We start from the raw sequence: 16,962 nt of genomic DNA on the forward strand, positions 1-16,962 counted from the left end.
ACCTGAACTTTGTCCTATAATTTAAAAGCTTGCATTTTCTGATTATTTGCAGAAATGTTCTGTTTTTGCAGTGCAAACACTGTACAAACTAAAATGATATAATAAAATGGGTGATAAAGTCGTGCACTAGGTGGCGCTGTCACCTCATAATGACATCCTCAAGGGTTTATGTAGTTTAATATTAAGAAATTGAGACATTTTTTACTGTGCATTGTTGAGCACTGTGACTTTGCTAACGAATAAAGTAGTTGTATCCACTGCATGTATAAAACTTTATGTGCAATGGATGGTTTTAATTGTGGGGTATTGGAGCTTATGTATAGCTATAACTATAACTAATCAACTTTCATTTGATTAGCAATGTATCCATATTTTACATTATTGTGTCACACATAAAACAGTACCAAAGGGACTGCTCAGGTTAAGAAAGGCTGCGAAAAAGAGGAAGACTACGGAGAAGATTCGTGGATGTAGTGATGGAGGAGATGAAGATGTCTGGTAAGACAGAGTATACCTGGAAAAAGGTGAGAGGGAGGCAGATCATCTTCTGTGGTGACCCCCCTTAAGGAAGCAAAAAGAAGGACAAGTTGCAAGCACTAAACAAACAGTCCAACATTTAGAAACAGGTAGCAGGGTATAAACACAAAATTTATTAAATCGCCGTTTAATTCTTTGATCTAAGCATTTCTGGACTATTTCACGTCCTTCGAGTTGTTAAATTTGCCACCTTGAGGAGCAGGAGAGATGATTCCTATTCACAGCCGTGCAGTAAAATATTGTAGGCGTTAGTGTGAACCACAAGTTTCAGTCGAACTGGTTATGCATCAAAACCCCGTCACATTTGCATCATGCACCTCTGTCATGGAAAGCGGTGGAGCTGCAGTTCCCTCCGCTGCCAGCAGGGTTTGAGGTAGTGACGTCATTGGTGTCGTTTACACGGTAGCTTTAGCCCTGCTAGCGAGAAAAACGCCATCTTAAGTTGACGGGGGGTTTAAACGGAGTGAAAACAGGGAGACAGGCACTGAGGAGGTGAACCTGTTATTTTTTTATGATTAAAATTATCTGAGTCACCTGGACTAGTGTTAGTCATGGTTTGAGGGCCTGCATAAACGCAAAAGGAAAAAGGGCGAGAAAGTGAGGAAATCAGCAAGATACTAGTTAGCATTTAGCTACCTAGCGAACGGGCAAGGGGGAGGGCCGGGGTAGTTGAGGATTTTTTTTTTTTTTTTTTTTTTTTTGTTCGGGTGAAGCTGAAGTTTTTGTTTATGTTATTCCACACGGAGATGTCTTCTTCAAATGCAGGTAAGGTCAACTTTAAGCCACAGGGACCTTGTAGTCACACCACACACTGCAGCTGTTAACCAGTTATGAGGGATTTCTTGAGCGGAGCTTTAAGCTGACACTTTCCCAATGATAGCGTGACAGCGTCGGCTAACTTAGCTCCGTAGCATGGCTAGACTTGTTATTGCACAAACATGCTAACTAGCGCACATTAGTTAACGGTTATTGTGGCTCTCCTTTCATATTTTGCACCACTAAAAGAGTTAGGCTGAAAAGCCAAATCTGAGTTGAGCAAACTGTCAAGTTGCAATAGGCTGACGCTGTTCAAATGTTTCGTTTTTAGACAATTCTGTGCACAAGATTGTATCTGTATGCTACATGTAGCTTTGAGGTTAGCCCCGAATCGTAACGAATACGAACCAAGAGCAGATGAGGTTAATTTTCTATATTGTGGCCTTGAAATCAGACACATGTACGCTGATGTTATTTTGAGCTCCGATTACAGGCTCCTGGCGGTGGTTGGGTTTGTTTTTCAGTGCTTCAGGCATAATAGGAAATCACTTGTCATCTTGTTTATTGCCCCTCTGTGTTGCCCTGTGTTATTAATAGAGTTACAAGACCCAGATCTGGGTATGGGGGCCAGTGGGACCCAAACAAGTGGTGGGGCTGTTGTACCAAAAGGGAGCAACAAAAGACGAGCTGCGTAAGTGTGTGTGTGTGAGAGAGATACTGTTAATTTTTGTGCTGATGTATCCATATTGTGCTATGCACATTTGCTGACTGGCTGACTTTTGTTTCTGATCGTCGTGGTTGAAAATTCTGGTGGGAAAAAAATGTGTGAAACTGTGTCAGATTGTCTTGTTTCTCCTCTCTCGCAGGCCAGACTTTGATGATGTTGATGGAGGCAAGATAAGCAGGTATGTTTGTGTGAGTTAAGCTGGACATCGAGGGTTTAAACTGGCTGCATTATAGTAAAAATCAATCTGGTTCTCTTCTTTCTCTTCAGGTTTGATGATGACACAGGAGGCTCCAGCAATGATAAAGAGCGTTTTGCCAGGTAGGAGGATGAATTTAGAGGAATGGACATATAGCAAGGGAATATAGCAGAACATTAATATAGATGCAGGAGCAACCCCTATGCCTGTCTCCCCACTTCAGGTTTTTTTTTGGGGGGGGGTTTTTTGAGGGGAGAGGTCATCCTGCACTTCTTTCGTTTCGGTAGTGACTTTGGGCCTGTTTTTTTTAGTGGGTTGGTTTCATTTCCAGGTTTTTGGAAGACGATCAGAGTTTTGCAGATAAGGAAAAACTAGCCAGGTATGGCCTGTACCACTGTGGAAGGCTCCCTCTCCTGCTTGTATTCATATTGATATTGAATGCAGTGATCAAATACTTTCCTATCCTGCTGGGATACCAGCACATTATTGTTTCAACAGCACAAAATTACCCGTATATTTTGCTGCTTTGCATCTGTTTTGGTGCCTTCAGAATGTTTTGCTTATTTTCCCAAAGAGGCTGGTTTCCCCTTTCAACCCACCACTATGTTATGTGTCACTAACTGCTACACTGTGTAAGTTAAGGATTTTTTTCACTCCAGTAACCCCTTCCTCTTCAGCAACTATCCTTTCTGTCTGTTTTGTCCCCCTCTCCCCTCTCAGGTTAACTGAAGGGTCTTTCTCTTTCGGCACTTGCTCTCTTTTATCACACAAACTGGCCTTGAAAGACCAAACTCTTTTGCTTTCTCACGTTCATTTTTTAAATTTCTTTTTAGATCATTGACTTCACGTTATTGTTTGATACGTTCATTACACGTTTCACCTTCTTGCACTCTCACTTCTTCTTCCTGATTGGCATCTTTACATTGCGACATAAACTCTAAACTATACTCGTTGTCCACCCGCCCATCTGTTTCCCCCATCTCGATCCCTCCTCTCCACCTCTGTCTCATTCATTTCCTCACTCCAGGGAGAACCACAGTGAGATTGAAAGGCGGAGGCGTAATAAGATGACTGCTTACATCACAGAATTATCTGACATGGTACCCACCTGCAGTGCACTAGCGCGGAAACCAGACAAACTAACCATCCTGCGAATGGCAGTTTCTCATATGAAGTCACTTAGAGGAAGCGGCAATACCAATGCAGATGGGTCGTACAAACCTTCATTTCTCACCGACCAGGTATGAGAAACGGAAGGAAGTTCAGATTTGAAATGCCTGCTAAAATTTAAAAAACCCTTACTATTCAGGGAAGGCAATACCTGTGACTATGTGACAGTATTACTTATGTAAGAGTTGTTAATATAAAGGTTTCACAGTCACAGTTAACTTCACACTGTGTAACACTGAAATCAATAGAAGTAAAGGATACTGAAAGTAACACCTTTTTAAACATGCTTGTTTTCTCACGTTGTGGCTGTTGGTTAGCTTTTACTTTCAGTAACTTTCCTTATTAGGTAGTCGGTAAAGTTTAAATTAGTAATGTCAAAGGTTATGTTCATTTTTATTTTAACCATCGTTCATTTAGACACTTGTTTAATTTGTTAATTGTTCAAAAACCCAACTATTAATATGCCTTGTGTTCAAGTGAGCCGTGTACACTTGTATATTATGCAGAACTTGTGTATGTTGTGTATGTATCTCTTACATTGTAAAGCTTAGTTGCATGCTGCATCAGCTTCCACACTGCTGTCAGTGGTAGAATCGGATTTGATTGGCTGTCGGTTGAAAAGTAAAACTTTTGTCACTTCTGCGCTGCAAGCAAACCAACAGACTCACAATACTGTTTTGCAGTGCATTATGTCATCTCACCAAAGGTAAATTAGAAATGTGAAAGTTCACATCTGAAATGCATGCATGCAAGTGATGAAACTAGGGATGTGCACAATTAGATGACTAGATGTTTAAATATTGCTGATATCATTATAGTTGAAGACATGATTTCGAGAGTTGTGTGGTGTTTTATTTAAGTTTTCTGAATTTGGTGGGCTTACCAACCCGGAGAGTGGGACTAGAAATCTGACCCTGAACCACTGAAAAAGCATTGCATTAATACTGATACGCAAGGGGATAGGAAGACATAACAATCAGTGGGGTTTAAGATTTACATGTAAAGGTTAAACAGAGACAGAAACATCAAAGGTTTGGAATACAACAATGGGGTTACAAGATGAAAGACTAAGATATATACACGTGAAACAAATGGCTGATATTATCTGAGGGACAAACGTTCCAGGGATTAGGCAGCTGTGTTCTGGTTGCAGGGCTCATATCCAGCAGCAGTAATTTTTCACCTGAATGTGACACAAGTCAAGATTTTTCAGTATTTTTCAAGCAACAAAAAGTAAAACAGAAGTGCAAGCCAATCATGGTTTGATAGTTTCTGATGGCTTTAAAATGCGTATATAGTGGTAGTATGAACATTGTTTAACCTCATCCAGTAGATTTCTGCTCAACAGTTTCTCTTGCCTCATGTTTTCTTACTTTTAAACTTATTGGCTGTAAATGCGTAAATGAAACCATCAGATTTCTACTCTACCAAGCCAATAACTAGGTAGCCAATGTTTCTATATACTCTTCCCATAGAAGTGTTTACACTTCTAACACTTTTCTGCATTTTTACAAATACTTTAGATTGATACCTCCACAACTGATCTTTGACCTTCACTGCTCGCTGTCTGTCTGTAGGAGCTTAAGCATCTTATTCTGGAGGCTGCTGATGGCTTCCTGTTTGTGGTGTCGTGCGAGACGGGGCGCATTGTTTATGTCTCTGACTCCCTGACCCCGGTCCTCAACCAGTCACAGTCTGACTGGCTCGGATCCTCCCTGTATGATCAGCTCCACCCAGACGACAAAGACAAGCTTCAGGAGCAGCTCTCCACTGCAGAGAATAACAACACAGGTATAAACACATTCTAGGAGCAGTTTCACAGTCATGAAGGAAAATGTGTGTTTCATTTTGTGAGCACAGTTCAGTGTTGTCTTTGTCCTCAAAAGGGAGGATGTTGGACTTAAAGACAGGAACAGTGAAGAAGGAAAGTCAGCAGTCATCAGCGAGGATGAGTATGGGAGCTCGTCGATCATTCATCTGCAGAATGAGGTGATTAACAGTTAATAATATAGTTTATGATTGTATTGAAATGTGTAGCAGAATGCACAGTTTCATGTGGTGTGTTGGACTGTTTGTGTTTGCAGGTGTGGCACATGTCCAGTGGAACCAATGTCAATGAACAGACTGCAGTTTCTTAGGAACAGAAACAGGTGACCAAAAACAAAAAGATCTTCTTTTACAATCTTATTGAACTTACTGTGCAGAGAACAAGCATACCTAACATATACCAGCTGTAAATTCATATTTTCATTGTCTTTACTTCTTCAACCTAAGAAATGGTTTGGGTGCAGCCAAGGAAGGGGAACCACAGTATGTAGTGGTGCACTGCACAGGATACATCAAGTCCTGGCCCCCTGCAGGTAAAACTAGTCCTTCTCAGTCTTTAGATACATGAGCATCTGTTATATTTGCTTACTTATATGCAGAAGACCTCTTTACAATGCTTAAAAGCACAGAGCTAGATTGAAAAAAAAACTTTAATCCTTTATATTTTGTCTTTTGTCTTTCAGGAGTATCATTAACAGATGATGAAGCAGACAATACTCAGGGGAGTCGCTACTGTCTAGTTGCTATTGGGAGATTGCAGGTACAGTGGATGTCTTGTGGTCCCATGTCTTTTGCTGTGAGGTCAAGTAAACGGGCAAATGTTTCGTTGATATCAAAGTGCAGTAACCTTTGATCCTCAAATCATCAGAACATAAATAAAATTAACTGTGCGAGTGGTGGAAGATAGATTTATGAGGTGGAAAAAGCTGCATTTTATTTTTTTATTAGTGTGTTATCTGAAGGTGATTTTGCACTAGTTAGTTGAAGTCATTGTGAAACACTGATATAATTAAGAACTTCTGCGTTTTGTTCTGTTCTTGCAAGAACAAAAACTGATCTGAAACTGAAAATGTAAAAAATCTAATCTTACTCATGCTCATTGCAACTTTGATATTATCTAAGTTTTTGTGTCTGGGTTTTTATTGCCTTTTATTTTTGACTCTTCTGCAGGTTACTTGTTGTCCTGGTGACACAGATGTGAACAGTATCAGTGTTCCTGTGGAGTTCATCTCCCGACACAACTGTCAGGGCATGTTCACTTTTGTAGATCATCGCTGCTTGCCCGCTATCGGATATCAACCCCAGGTGAACATAGCTGGCTAAAGTGCCAGGGTTGCATTGCATTTCCTCTGAAAGTCTTTATCAGAAGTTAGTTTTCATGTCCTGTAGAGTAACCACATTTTCTTTTGTTGCAGGATTTATTGGGGAAGAGTATCCTAGACTTCGCCCACCCTGAAGACCAGGGCTTACTAAGAGACAGCTTTCAACAGGTGAATTAAAAGCTCTTATTAATATATTTGTGGTTGCTTTGATCCACCATTTTCCAATTCAAATATGAAACACACTTTGCCTTTGGGTGTCTGCTCATACAGAATACCAGCTCAATGGGGTATCACTGTTAGATTTATAAACTGTACTCCTGACTTTGAGAAGGAGATTGGGAATCATATTATGTTAGATGGGTGAAAAAGGGTGTTACACCAAGAACCTGGCTGTAATTGCTTTGTCACTAGCAGATTGTCGTGGTTGCCCCTAGTTTGCATGGAGGACAGTTTTGCCACCACAGTGTTTGCAAACATCTTGGTGTTTTCCATGCACACCACTATTAGTCTAGCTATTGCAGCCTGCTAGTGACCAAAATAATTGCAAGGAGGTTGTCCGTGCAATGATGTATACCTCTTTACAACCAATTTCACTCAAGCTGTAACAAGCAATCACTTGTCAACCAGTCAAGGAATACATATTTTTTTCCCTTCAGCTACCAGTGGCTGCTACGTGGTGGTTCAGTGCAGTGTCAGTCATTCATTTGCTGAATTCTGTTGTCACTGCTTGTTTTTCCCTTTCCCTACTCTCACCTTCTCTCTCTCTCTCTCTCTCTCTCTCTCTCTCTCTCTCTCTCTCTCTCTCTCTCTCTCTCTCTCTCTCTCTCTCTCTCTCTCTCTCTCTCTCTCTCTCTCTCTCTCTCTCACGCACACTTCACGTTTGGCTTGCCATTAAAAGTGTAGTAATTTCAATGGATCTGATGACAGCTCCTTAGCGAGAAAGAAAAAGAGCTGCAGTCTGAGGCTTTCAGCTGTGTTTAGTCACGCTAATACAGTTTGTAGTTAAGTAAAAAAAACAGACCTTTTTTAACCACATAAAGAAAAGCTGCACCTGGACTTTCATCATGAAAGTGGACATGATGAATGTCTACATGAGGCTGAGGAGTAACTTAACAATAATTCTTTGTAATGCCAAATGGCTTGATGATGTTGTTTATTTTCAGATTTGTGGTATGAATAAATGGCTACGGTTCTGTTGCGTACTGGTTTAGATATTTGCTTGGCAAGCAAAAGGTTGCTGGTTTAATTCCAGCTGGAGACACAGATACGTTTGGGTTTACATCAGGAAAGCAATCCGGCGTAAAACTGTACAAATCAAAAGTCACGATAAGGCTAATAAAAGTATCTTATAGTATAAATGAACTGCTATCAGCATGATCTTGAGCACCAGAAAACTTTGTAGAACTTTTAGCCCTGTCCAAAACCACTTGGATGTTAACTTTAAATAGTTGGATCCTTGTTTTCTTTTGTTGTATATGAGAAACACAGGTTATTTAACCTGGATGATGTTAGAGAGAGATTTCTCTTGAAAGTTTATTTGCATTTTGGTAATTTATTTCCTTAACTACATAAATTTTAATTTACATGTCTGTGTGTGGATGACAGAGGCTCAAAATGGGGGAAAGCATTGCTGCAAGAGCAATGTAGCAAAAATGGAAGATAAGATCTCAGAACATTCAAAGTTAATGGTGCAAAGTCAAACTAAAACTGAAACTGACCATACAAGTATAAACTGTCCATTTTCCACTGAAGAGCACTTGTCTGATTGTATTTGCTGCAAGAGAAAATGTTCTTTCTGCAACACCAGATTCAGCAGTAGACACTGTTGTCCCATTACCTTTGTAACCCGATATCTTCCAGTCACTCAGTTTCTGTGTGTGCATGCAAGCCTCCGCTCATTGCTTATGAAAACACCACAGTATGAATGTTTGGCTTGTTGGATGTGTGTGTCCACAGGTGATTAAGCTGAAGGGTCAGGTTCTGTCAGTGATGTTTCGATTCCGCACCAAGTCGAGAGAATTTATCTGGATGCGAACCAGCTCCTTCACTTTCCAGAACCCGTTCTCGGAGGAGATCGAGTACATCATCTGCACCAATGTCAATGTCAAGTGAGTCAAGCAGACATGATTACACAATCAGATCCAGCAAATAACGAAAGCATTGATGTTTTTCACCGTGTCTGTGAGACATTCCTCTGTGTGAACGCTTACAGTTCCTCTTACATCCACAACTACCACAGCTGCTTTTAATAAACCACAGACTCATCACTCTCTCCCAATACTTCTCCTCTGCACCCACCAATGATTGTGGGGCAGTAGAAACTCAGCTCAGGACCCCCTCACTCCCATCTCCTCCCCTGGGGCTTCGATGCCCCCTTCCCTGGGTCAGAGCAGCCCAAGTGGTCCTCCTGTAGTGCTCAGTCCGGGCCAGATGGCCACCAGGTGAGACCAGGCCTGACCTCCCTATCCTCTCCCTGCTTGGGAGAACAGGGGCTGCTTCTTCATGGGAGACTTCTGCTGTTTCTAGCAAACTATAGTTCTTCTGTTTTTTGTGTTTTTCCCACTCTGGGTGATTCTTCCTTTCTTCATTTCTGTAGTAATGGAATAGAAGTGCTAAAATGGAGCATGTCTTATTTTTCTTTTATTATTCTGAGTATTAAATATACTTTAAAGAGGTGAGCTTTTGGCATAGGTGGTGTGGCATGTTAGCTGTATGTACTCTCACATTCTTCTCCTGACACCTTTTGTGTTCCCACGGTGGACGGTGGTTGACGGTGGTGGGCTGAGTGCTAGTTTGTCAGCAGGTGTTTGGGATTTCTAATGCAACAGTGAAGAGCATGGGTTTGTGGAAGTTATGGTATATTAGGCCGACTTCAAATAACAAACTCTCTCTCTTCTACTTTTTCAGACAGCTACAACAACAACAGGCTGACCTGGAAGGACGAGATGGTCCATATGAACCAGGATCAATGACCCACCCACAGGTCAGGGAACACGACTGTACCACTTGACTGAAGCATACACGTTTCCTGTTTCTTTTGAGTTTCTTTTTATAGAAACAGTGGCAGGATGTAGATTGTTTGCTTTCCAGGAAAACACATCCGGATGTTGGTAGAATCATCACAACTTCCTTACAACTGCCTGCTATTCTTGCTTGAGTCAACTACAGTGCTTTCTGCTGTAGTACTTAGTCATTTTTAGCAGAAATTATTATTTTTTTAATCATGACTCATGTGAATTGTGCAGATATGTTACAGAGAAAATATTGGGGCAGTGGGAGAATATCAACTTCTCAAATGAAATGGTGTAGGTCTGAGCACAGTTTTGTGCTGCATTCTTTGTTGTTGTTTTTTGAGAAGCTACAAGGATGTTTGTTTGCATTTAGCCTGAGCTTTAACCTCCTAGTTGCAAAAAGACAGCAGTGAGCAGGACAGTGCCATAGATAGTCCAGCAAAACATAGCTGGACAAGTTGATTGGTGAAAACCACATCAACAATTTCACCTGTGAAACTATATGTGGAACGTGACATTAAAGTAAAAGTCAAATTCCTTCATCTAACCAACGGTGTGATAAGAAAATGTTTTGCAGCTGCTTCCATCCACTGTCATCTGGTTTTCAAAACAAGAGCACAAATGACTCAATAATAAGCAAACGTCAAAGCTGTCTGTAGGCAGATCACCTGCTATATCTGTAAATTTGGAAGGTTTTCTTGTAAAGTTTGCCATTCTAGCTGTGATACCTGCAGCATGTAGGAGTGAGTTTGAAGAGAGGCACAGCATTTAGTCTGCTACATCTAATATATTTTTCTGATAAAGAAAATATTTATTTATCCCATATTTACGATTAGTCTTTTAAGTGTTTATATTTGCTTGTGCTGTTCTTGTACTTAAGACAGCCATCATCAGCTAGCCACCTATATAAGCAGCACATCAGCATGTGGTGATGGGCGTGTAGTTTCTATATGTCTCAGTAAGTGTGTGCGTATTTTCAGTGTCTGACAAGTGGAAATAATTGATTACAGAAACCATTAAGAATTGCATTGATAGTAAACTGGGGACATTCTTATTAGATGGGCTACATCATAAAACACCAGTGGCGGAAATCGCCCAAAAAGCGCTGGATTTTCTGTATACGCCAAACAAAAGCCTTGCACTTTTCTTTTTTTTTCTAAGCCATTTCTAAACCAGCGAGTGTTGTCTAATTGACATGTGAGATATGAGGAAGTTTGCTGCTCTTCACAGTGCAGTTTCCTTATTTTGTCATTAGCAATTCATACCTCTGTTTATACATTAGATCAGTTTTCATTCAAACTCACAACTAAAAGGAATTAATTTAGTTATCATGTAACCTCTTAATCTTTGGTTATGAAAACGGCAATAGGTAAAACAACACAATTTATGAATCAGAAATAAGGTGAACTACAAGCAAGATGGCCAATGGTGGTAAAGTAAAGCAACTATTAGCAATAAACTGGATTCCAACTCTGGGTCCCTCATAACTTTTAGGCTTTTCAGTCAATTTAGTGCCAAAGCTGTGAAAGCTAAACTGACTGCAGGATAGAAAAATGGCGCAGCAGATGCACAATTGCAATTAGAAGTAAAGTATCCACAGGGAGCAGCTAGAACATGTCAATATTTGCTTATTCTTAGATCTGACCAAATGGTGGAAGCAGTGGCGTCAGTTAAACTGTAACTGCCATGGAAAGCTGCCAGTAGCGGTTACTAGGGCAACAGAGTATTCACAACCGACAGTGGTACACACAAATGTTTATTAGATGGTCCATGTTCACAAGCAGCTGTTTTTGTGTTGGCAGCAGCAGTTTTTACATCACCCTCAGCGTGCAGTTTTACAGACTTGCAGCATGGGCCAGTCGTTCACCTCACTTACTGAACATATGTAGATTAACAACATATGAACATATAAAGGAAAAACAGTTCAGTCATAACATTTTAGTTGGTTTTATTGATACCGTTTGTATTGTGTGGGACATTTTTGCTAGTTTTAAAGTCCTTAATGTTTTTAGTTGTCCTCATGCTACTGTGAACAGAGGCTGGTCTGTTACAAACCAGACCTTTAACTTGCCCAGCGCTGCAGGCATCAGTTATTTTCATTATTGATCACCAGAATGTTTACAGTTTATGTTTTGAGCCTGCTCTTCTTTAGTGTAACTCTAGACTCACGCCTTTTTTTTCTTTCTTTTTTTTGGGTTGGCTTCAGATGCAGGTGCAGCCAGTCACTGCAGCAGGGCCGGACCACAGCAAGAGCATTGAGAAACCAGAACTCTACCCTTCGCTTTTCCAAGGGCAAGATCAGACCAAAGGCCTTCCTTCCTCCACCCCTACTCCATCCACCCAGATCTACGCCCCAAACAACAACTTTGCTGCTGGTCGTTCCAGCGATGCATACAGGTAGCAAGTGTTCTGTGTCCGTATGTGTACCTTAGTCATTGTGAGGGCTGCTCAGTGTTTGTGTGCTGTCGCTTGTGAATATATTTACTCTTAGACATTTAATTTCAGTTACTTAGAAGTGCATAGCTATTTCCCCCATAAACAAGCACTTTTGTAGCTTCATTTAGTTGATATAGGACTAAATTAGGTTTTATTATCACCTTGGGATAATGTAAAGTTAATGCTGTGAACCTTACTGTAGTAAAAATTTAGAAATGTTTATTATCTACCAACTGGAGGCAAGGAGAAAAACTCCCAGTTACTAAGTTGTAAATCTTCCACTGTGTCTGGAAATCGGGTAATAAAAGCTTTAAGTTGATGCAGAAGATGCCTGGCAAAGATTATAGGTCCCTTCAAAATCTGCTCTTCAAAGCACAGACTGAAGTAGCTATACTCCCTGTTCTCCTGACTTTAAAATTTGCTATACTTTTTTTTTTGTTGTAAATGTTTGTCATGTCTTATTTAGTAGATTTCCAATCACATTGAATCGATCATAACGTAAAAGATAACTTGTATATCATGTCCTAACAAAGTACTGTGTGTATATATGGCCTTAGAAGCGGGTCAGCACGAATACAGCACCTGCAACAGCAAGACCGAACTGAACTACAATCAGAAACTCAGATGATGGAATACCATTAAAAGCTTTTCTAACATTTTTAGTTTCATCCCATCATCAAACTAGCAAAATTACCTTTAGTCCAAATCCGTTATCACTCATTGTATTCCCGAGAGTTGGGAGTGTCATAAACAGTAGAAGGAATGCTTATGACCGGCAGTAGATGCAAGAAGATGTCACTAATGCGTCTTTTCCCTTTGCACCTACTCGACTCTTCTCTTCTCCGTTTTAGTCGTTTTCCAATACAGTTGAGTACCACATTACAATTGTGGTTGTTATAGCAAGGGAACCTGAAAGTCCTGTCATGTCATTTATATGAGACGCAACACAACAATGGAGGGCATGGAGGCAATGGTATAAATGCTGCTCGGTCTGTGGCTTTTTGTCAGTCTCCGGGTAAAAGAAGAGAGCCAAAAAGCATGTGTGGCCGTGTCCCTCGCTGCTGGTTGTTTTGTGTTTTGTTTTTTTAAATGCCCGGTTTTATTCTTGTTCCACTCTCATGCCCCATCCAATGGCATCATACCTGGTACCGGGTACTACCCCCTAATGGGGAAAAAAAAATCCTAAAAATCAATTGGAATTATATCGAGCCAAGCAGGTGCTAGTGGAAAAGAGCCTTAACAGCAACCTCTGTGGTTAGCACGCCTTCTTATAATGTTTGCCACTAACCTTTGCAGACTCTCAGCAAATACGTTTTCTTTCCCGTTTAGAAACTTTAAAAAAATTGTTTGCCAAATCCAACACTGGCAAAAAGTAGAAATGAAGCAGTGAAATGTTGACATGCAGTGATGTTGTCAGGAATTATTGTCCATCAAATATATTTGCATCACAATATTGGCGAGACAATGCCACCAAAACACTTACACATCTGAAACCTGTCTCCACAGAGATTATGACAGAATGTTGGGCTCTGATCTGATTTTATCCCTATGCATGTTGTCACTTTTCTCCATAGACCAGTCAATATGAATCCACAGATACCGCAGCCCACCCACTCAGCCTCAGCAGGACAGATCTTGGCTCAGATTTCTCGTCAGAACGTAGCCCCACAGCAAGTTAACCAATCCAGTACGACAAGCCCCCTCCATGGAGGCCCAGCAGGCGGGTGGCCTGGGGCTGGACCTGCAGCCAGACCGCAATTTAATAACCAGGTAAACTAGTATAACCAAATTGTGTGATTGTGTTTGATGGCATTTTTAGTCATTTTATATTCACAAAAAAGACACTATCGGGAATATGTTTACATGCCTGCTTGGTTATTGATCACATCATACTACCTAAGGGCTAGTAAATTAAGAAATCTCTGTTACTTTTCTACCCAGCAGGTGGCTCCCCAGGCGGCAAAGACCATGTCGCCACAATTTACTCCCATGGGAGGGTTTGTAGGCGGCCCTACCAACACTTTTGGCCAGATGCCAACAGGTGCTGCTCCCATGCCTACAGGTGCTGCTCCCACCGCCACCAGCGGCGCAAACTACTCGCAAATGAATGCTCGTGCAAGCCTCAACAACAACGGTTTTGGTAGGTTGTGTGTATATTGTGTGTGGGGTTTTTTCTTCTTCTTTTTTTCGTCTTCTTCTTTGTCTTTAGTTGTACTGGTCTGTAGTCTCAATCTCTTCTGCACTCCTGTCCCAGATGGCTCTCAGTCTGGGGCACAGTTCCCTCCTCGAGCAGCAGAGGCAGTGTGGCCCCAGTGGCAAGGCCAGCAGCATTCACAGAGTAATTCAGAGCAGGGCAACCAGCAAGACATCTTTCCTGTGAGTGACACAAGCTCATTCAGTTTTAGATGTTGTTTTACTTTTCTATTCTATGTCACATTAAATAAATCTGTTTCTTTTATTTGACTCAGGATGTGTTGTCTATGTTGGACCAGCCTGCCAACTTCAGCAACGAGGACTTTGAGATTCCTATGTACACGCCATTTAACGAGTGACCTGGAAATACTTCTGTCGTCTTGCCTAATTTTTTGCCCTCACGGTTTCTTATATTTAGCTCTTCTCCTCGTCTGTTCTTTCTGCTCTTCCCCTTCTTTGCATGGCTTCAACTGCACAGCTACAAGACAGTTAAGGATGGAGGGATAAAGTTGAATGCAGGGGAATGGGAGAAAAATCAAGAATTTGCTACTGACTAAAAGATTATTTTAACAATATACCGCCATTGTAAGAGAATTTTCTAGCTAGCACTGCCCAAAGCTCAACAACCCATGTTGTAGATATGTGATATACAGTATATATGTTCATATATATATATAAAAAATATATATATAAATATAAAAACGCACAATCCCACAACCACACTTGAATAGACTGCACAAAACACCCTCCTAACTCTGGTAAATGGAAATGAAAACGGAAGTAAACACACACTTGCACACAAAGGCCTTTTATTCTAATATATTCGTGTTTTTTCTCAGGCATTTTTTAAGAGTGTGTTTTGCTGTTTTAGCCTTTGGCGTGTAGACTAATCACTCCAGTCACTGATTTAAACTCTTGGGAAATTGCAGGGATATACAGCTTTGGTAATTTTATTAATTTTTTTTTTCCCTTTTTTCCCTTTCTTTCTCAATTCTCAGCTGTTGCACGCTAACCACACTCTGTTTCCTATCCACAGCATGTCTCCGCATGACTGAACTGTCCATAGCACAGATTTTTATCAAGTAGTTTTCCATGTACAAAGGTGGTCTCCCCTGTGAATTCATTTGTTTTCCCCCTTTTTGTGAAACATGCAAGCATTTTTTTTTGTGATGTACTTCAACACACCTTAAAATGACTTATATACATTTTCTTTTCCTATAAGGTGTCCATTTGAAATGTAAACAATCTATTTTTTGTTGCATACATAGACATAAATACAATATACATGTGTTAATGTTTGTAAAATGGATGCATACAGTATCATAATCAACTCAAGCTTATTGGGTTTCTGCCTTGCTTAATTTGCTTCTTTCTGCTACCCTGATTACCCTTTAATTACAGGCTTTTGTACGTATTTTATAAGAGAAATATTAAATAAAAAATCACACAGCAATAATTAACAAGCAGGAATTGTGTAATTTTCAAGCCATTCTTTATCATTGTTATAAATGTTTCCTTTAAATGTTTTGAAATGGAGACGTGTGATTTTTAATTGAAATGTCTCCAAAGTATTATATTGTTTGAACTCTTGATCTATCCATTAACCGTTCTCTGACTGGTATTTTACTAATGGTTTAATCAGGGTATTCAGGATTAAAATGGAATCAACAGAGACAAAACTGGTATGATATTCAGTGAGAATGTCCATGTATGTGTATTTTTTTAACAGTGTTTTGTTCTGTCCTGTTGTTTGTTAGACTTGGACTGAGTCTGTTTTTTTGGTGATTTTGCATTCTAGCAGAATGTCTCGCAATGAACGGCTGTGCTTCTAAGATGATTTAAGTTTTAAGATGTGGAGTTTAAAGTTGACCCCTGATGTTATCTTCTCTTTTCTGTGTGTAGCATACACACATTCATGATAACAGATTATGTCAATGTATGTAAACTCATGTAGATAACGCCCAGGCTTCATCTTCCAGAGGATGCTATGCTGTTGGTGACTGTGTTGTCTTCGTTATTGATGAAAATCTCATTGGTTACTCTGTATCCAGTTTTGTTTCTTTCTTTTTCTTCCCTCACTCATAGAAACACACATATATAAATATACTGTAGAGGTATATGAAATTTTAAATGAGAGAGATATGTTTTGGTTTTTGTATTAAATTGTTACAATGTCCAAAATGAAAGTGTTTTATTGTACTGGGTTTGCATTTTATTATGTTTTTCAGCTCCAGGTTTTTATTCTTTACTAAAGTGACTTATCCTTATTCATAGTTCAGTATAATCTTTATTTTATATCAGTTCACTGCATGAGATAAGCTCCCTCTTGCTTAATTTTTTGTTAATTAGCAGTATTTTTTTTATTATAAAAAGATATACTGTAGTAAATTTTGCATCTGTGTACTGCCACAGTCAATGTTAAATGTATTATTCAGGATTGTGCAGACTCAAGTTTTTACGCAAGACTTAAGGGTATTACATTAACTGCTTTGAAATTACGGGCATTTTTACAGTCCCCCATTTGCAGGCATTTTAATTGCACGAGCAAACCATAATTTTAACTTCGTGGATTGTTTTAGTATTTTAATGTGATGAAATTCATTTGCAGTCTTTGAAGATGCTAACTAGCCTTCAGGTGCTGCTTTTTTGTAGGTCTCTCTGCCTTTAGCTTTGAGTTCAGTAACTAAAAGCTACTGTGTTAGGTTGAGATCAGGTGACTGACTTGGCCTTTGAAGAATATCTAATTTCTTTGCTTTAAGAATCTCTTGGGTTCCTTTTGCAGTTTGC

The 16,962-nt window shown here is 39.9% G+C and overlaps 1 protein-coding gene across 9 annotated transcripts; it reads left to right on the forward strand.

Annotated features, from left to right (window-relative positions):
• The first annotated feature begins 947 nt into the window (after nucleotides 1-947).
• arnt (aryl hydrocarbon receptor nuclear translocator) lies at nucleotides 948-16,221 on the forward strand. Of its 9 annotated transcripts, none has more exons than XM_040029847.1 (21): nucleotides 948-1,302; nucleotides 1,891-1,984; nucleotides 2,160-2,198; nucleotides 2,288-2,338; nucleotides 2,548-2,595; nucleotides 3,244-3,457; nucleotides 4,964-5,177; nucleotides 5,273-5,375; nucleotides 5,471-5,536; nucleotides 5,661-5,746; nucleotides 5,897-5,973; nucleotides 6,384-6,518; nucleotides 6,629-6,703; nucleotides 8,492-8,643; nucleotides 8,851-8,976; nucleotides 9,443-9,518; nucleotides 11,753-11,943; nucleotides 13,557-13,752; nucleotides 13,924-14,122; nucleotides 14,237-14,358; nucleotides 14,451-16,221. In XM_040029847.1, exons 1-21 carry the CDS (start codon nucleotides 1,266-1,268, stop codon nucleotides 14,532-14,534), a joined length of 2,385 nt encoding a protein of 794 aa, XP_039885781.1. In that variant the 5' UTR covers nucleotides 948-1,265; the 3' UTR covers nucleotides 14,535-16,221. The 9 variants fall into 9 exon arrangements, with proteins under 9 accessions (XP_039885781.1, XP_039885784.1, XP_039885783.1 ...); XM_040029850.1 differs by having other exon boundaries at nucleotides 13,927-14,122; XM_040029849.1 differs by having other exon boundaries at nucleotides 8,854-8,976.
• The last annotated feature ends 741 nt before the right edge of the window (nucleotides 16,222-16,962 follow it).

Source organism: Simochromis diagramma, unplaced genomic scaffold (assembly GCF_900408965.1).
Source record: "Simochromis diagramma unplaced genomic scaffold, fSimDia1.1 OVJJ01000361.1, whole genome shotgun sequence".
Taxonomy (NCBI): domain Eukaryota; kingdom Metazoa; phylum Chordata; class Actinopteri; order Cichliformes; family Cichlidae; genus Simochromis; species Simochromis diagramma.

Coding starts and splice junctions, on each gene's coding strand:
- arnt (XM_040029847.1), top strand. CDS start 1,266: ATGTTATTCCACACGGAGATGTCTTCTTCAAATGCAG. Junction 6,519..6,628: donor CTATCGGATATCAACCCCAG/GTGAACATAGCT, acceptor CTTTTGTTGCAG/GATTTATTGGGGAAGAGTAT. Junction 14,359..14,450: donor ACCAGCAAGACATCTTTCCT/GTGAGTGACACA, acceptor TATTTGACTCAG/GATGTGTTGTCTATGTTGGA.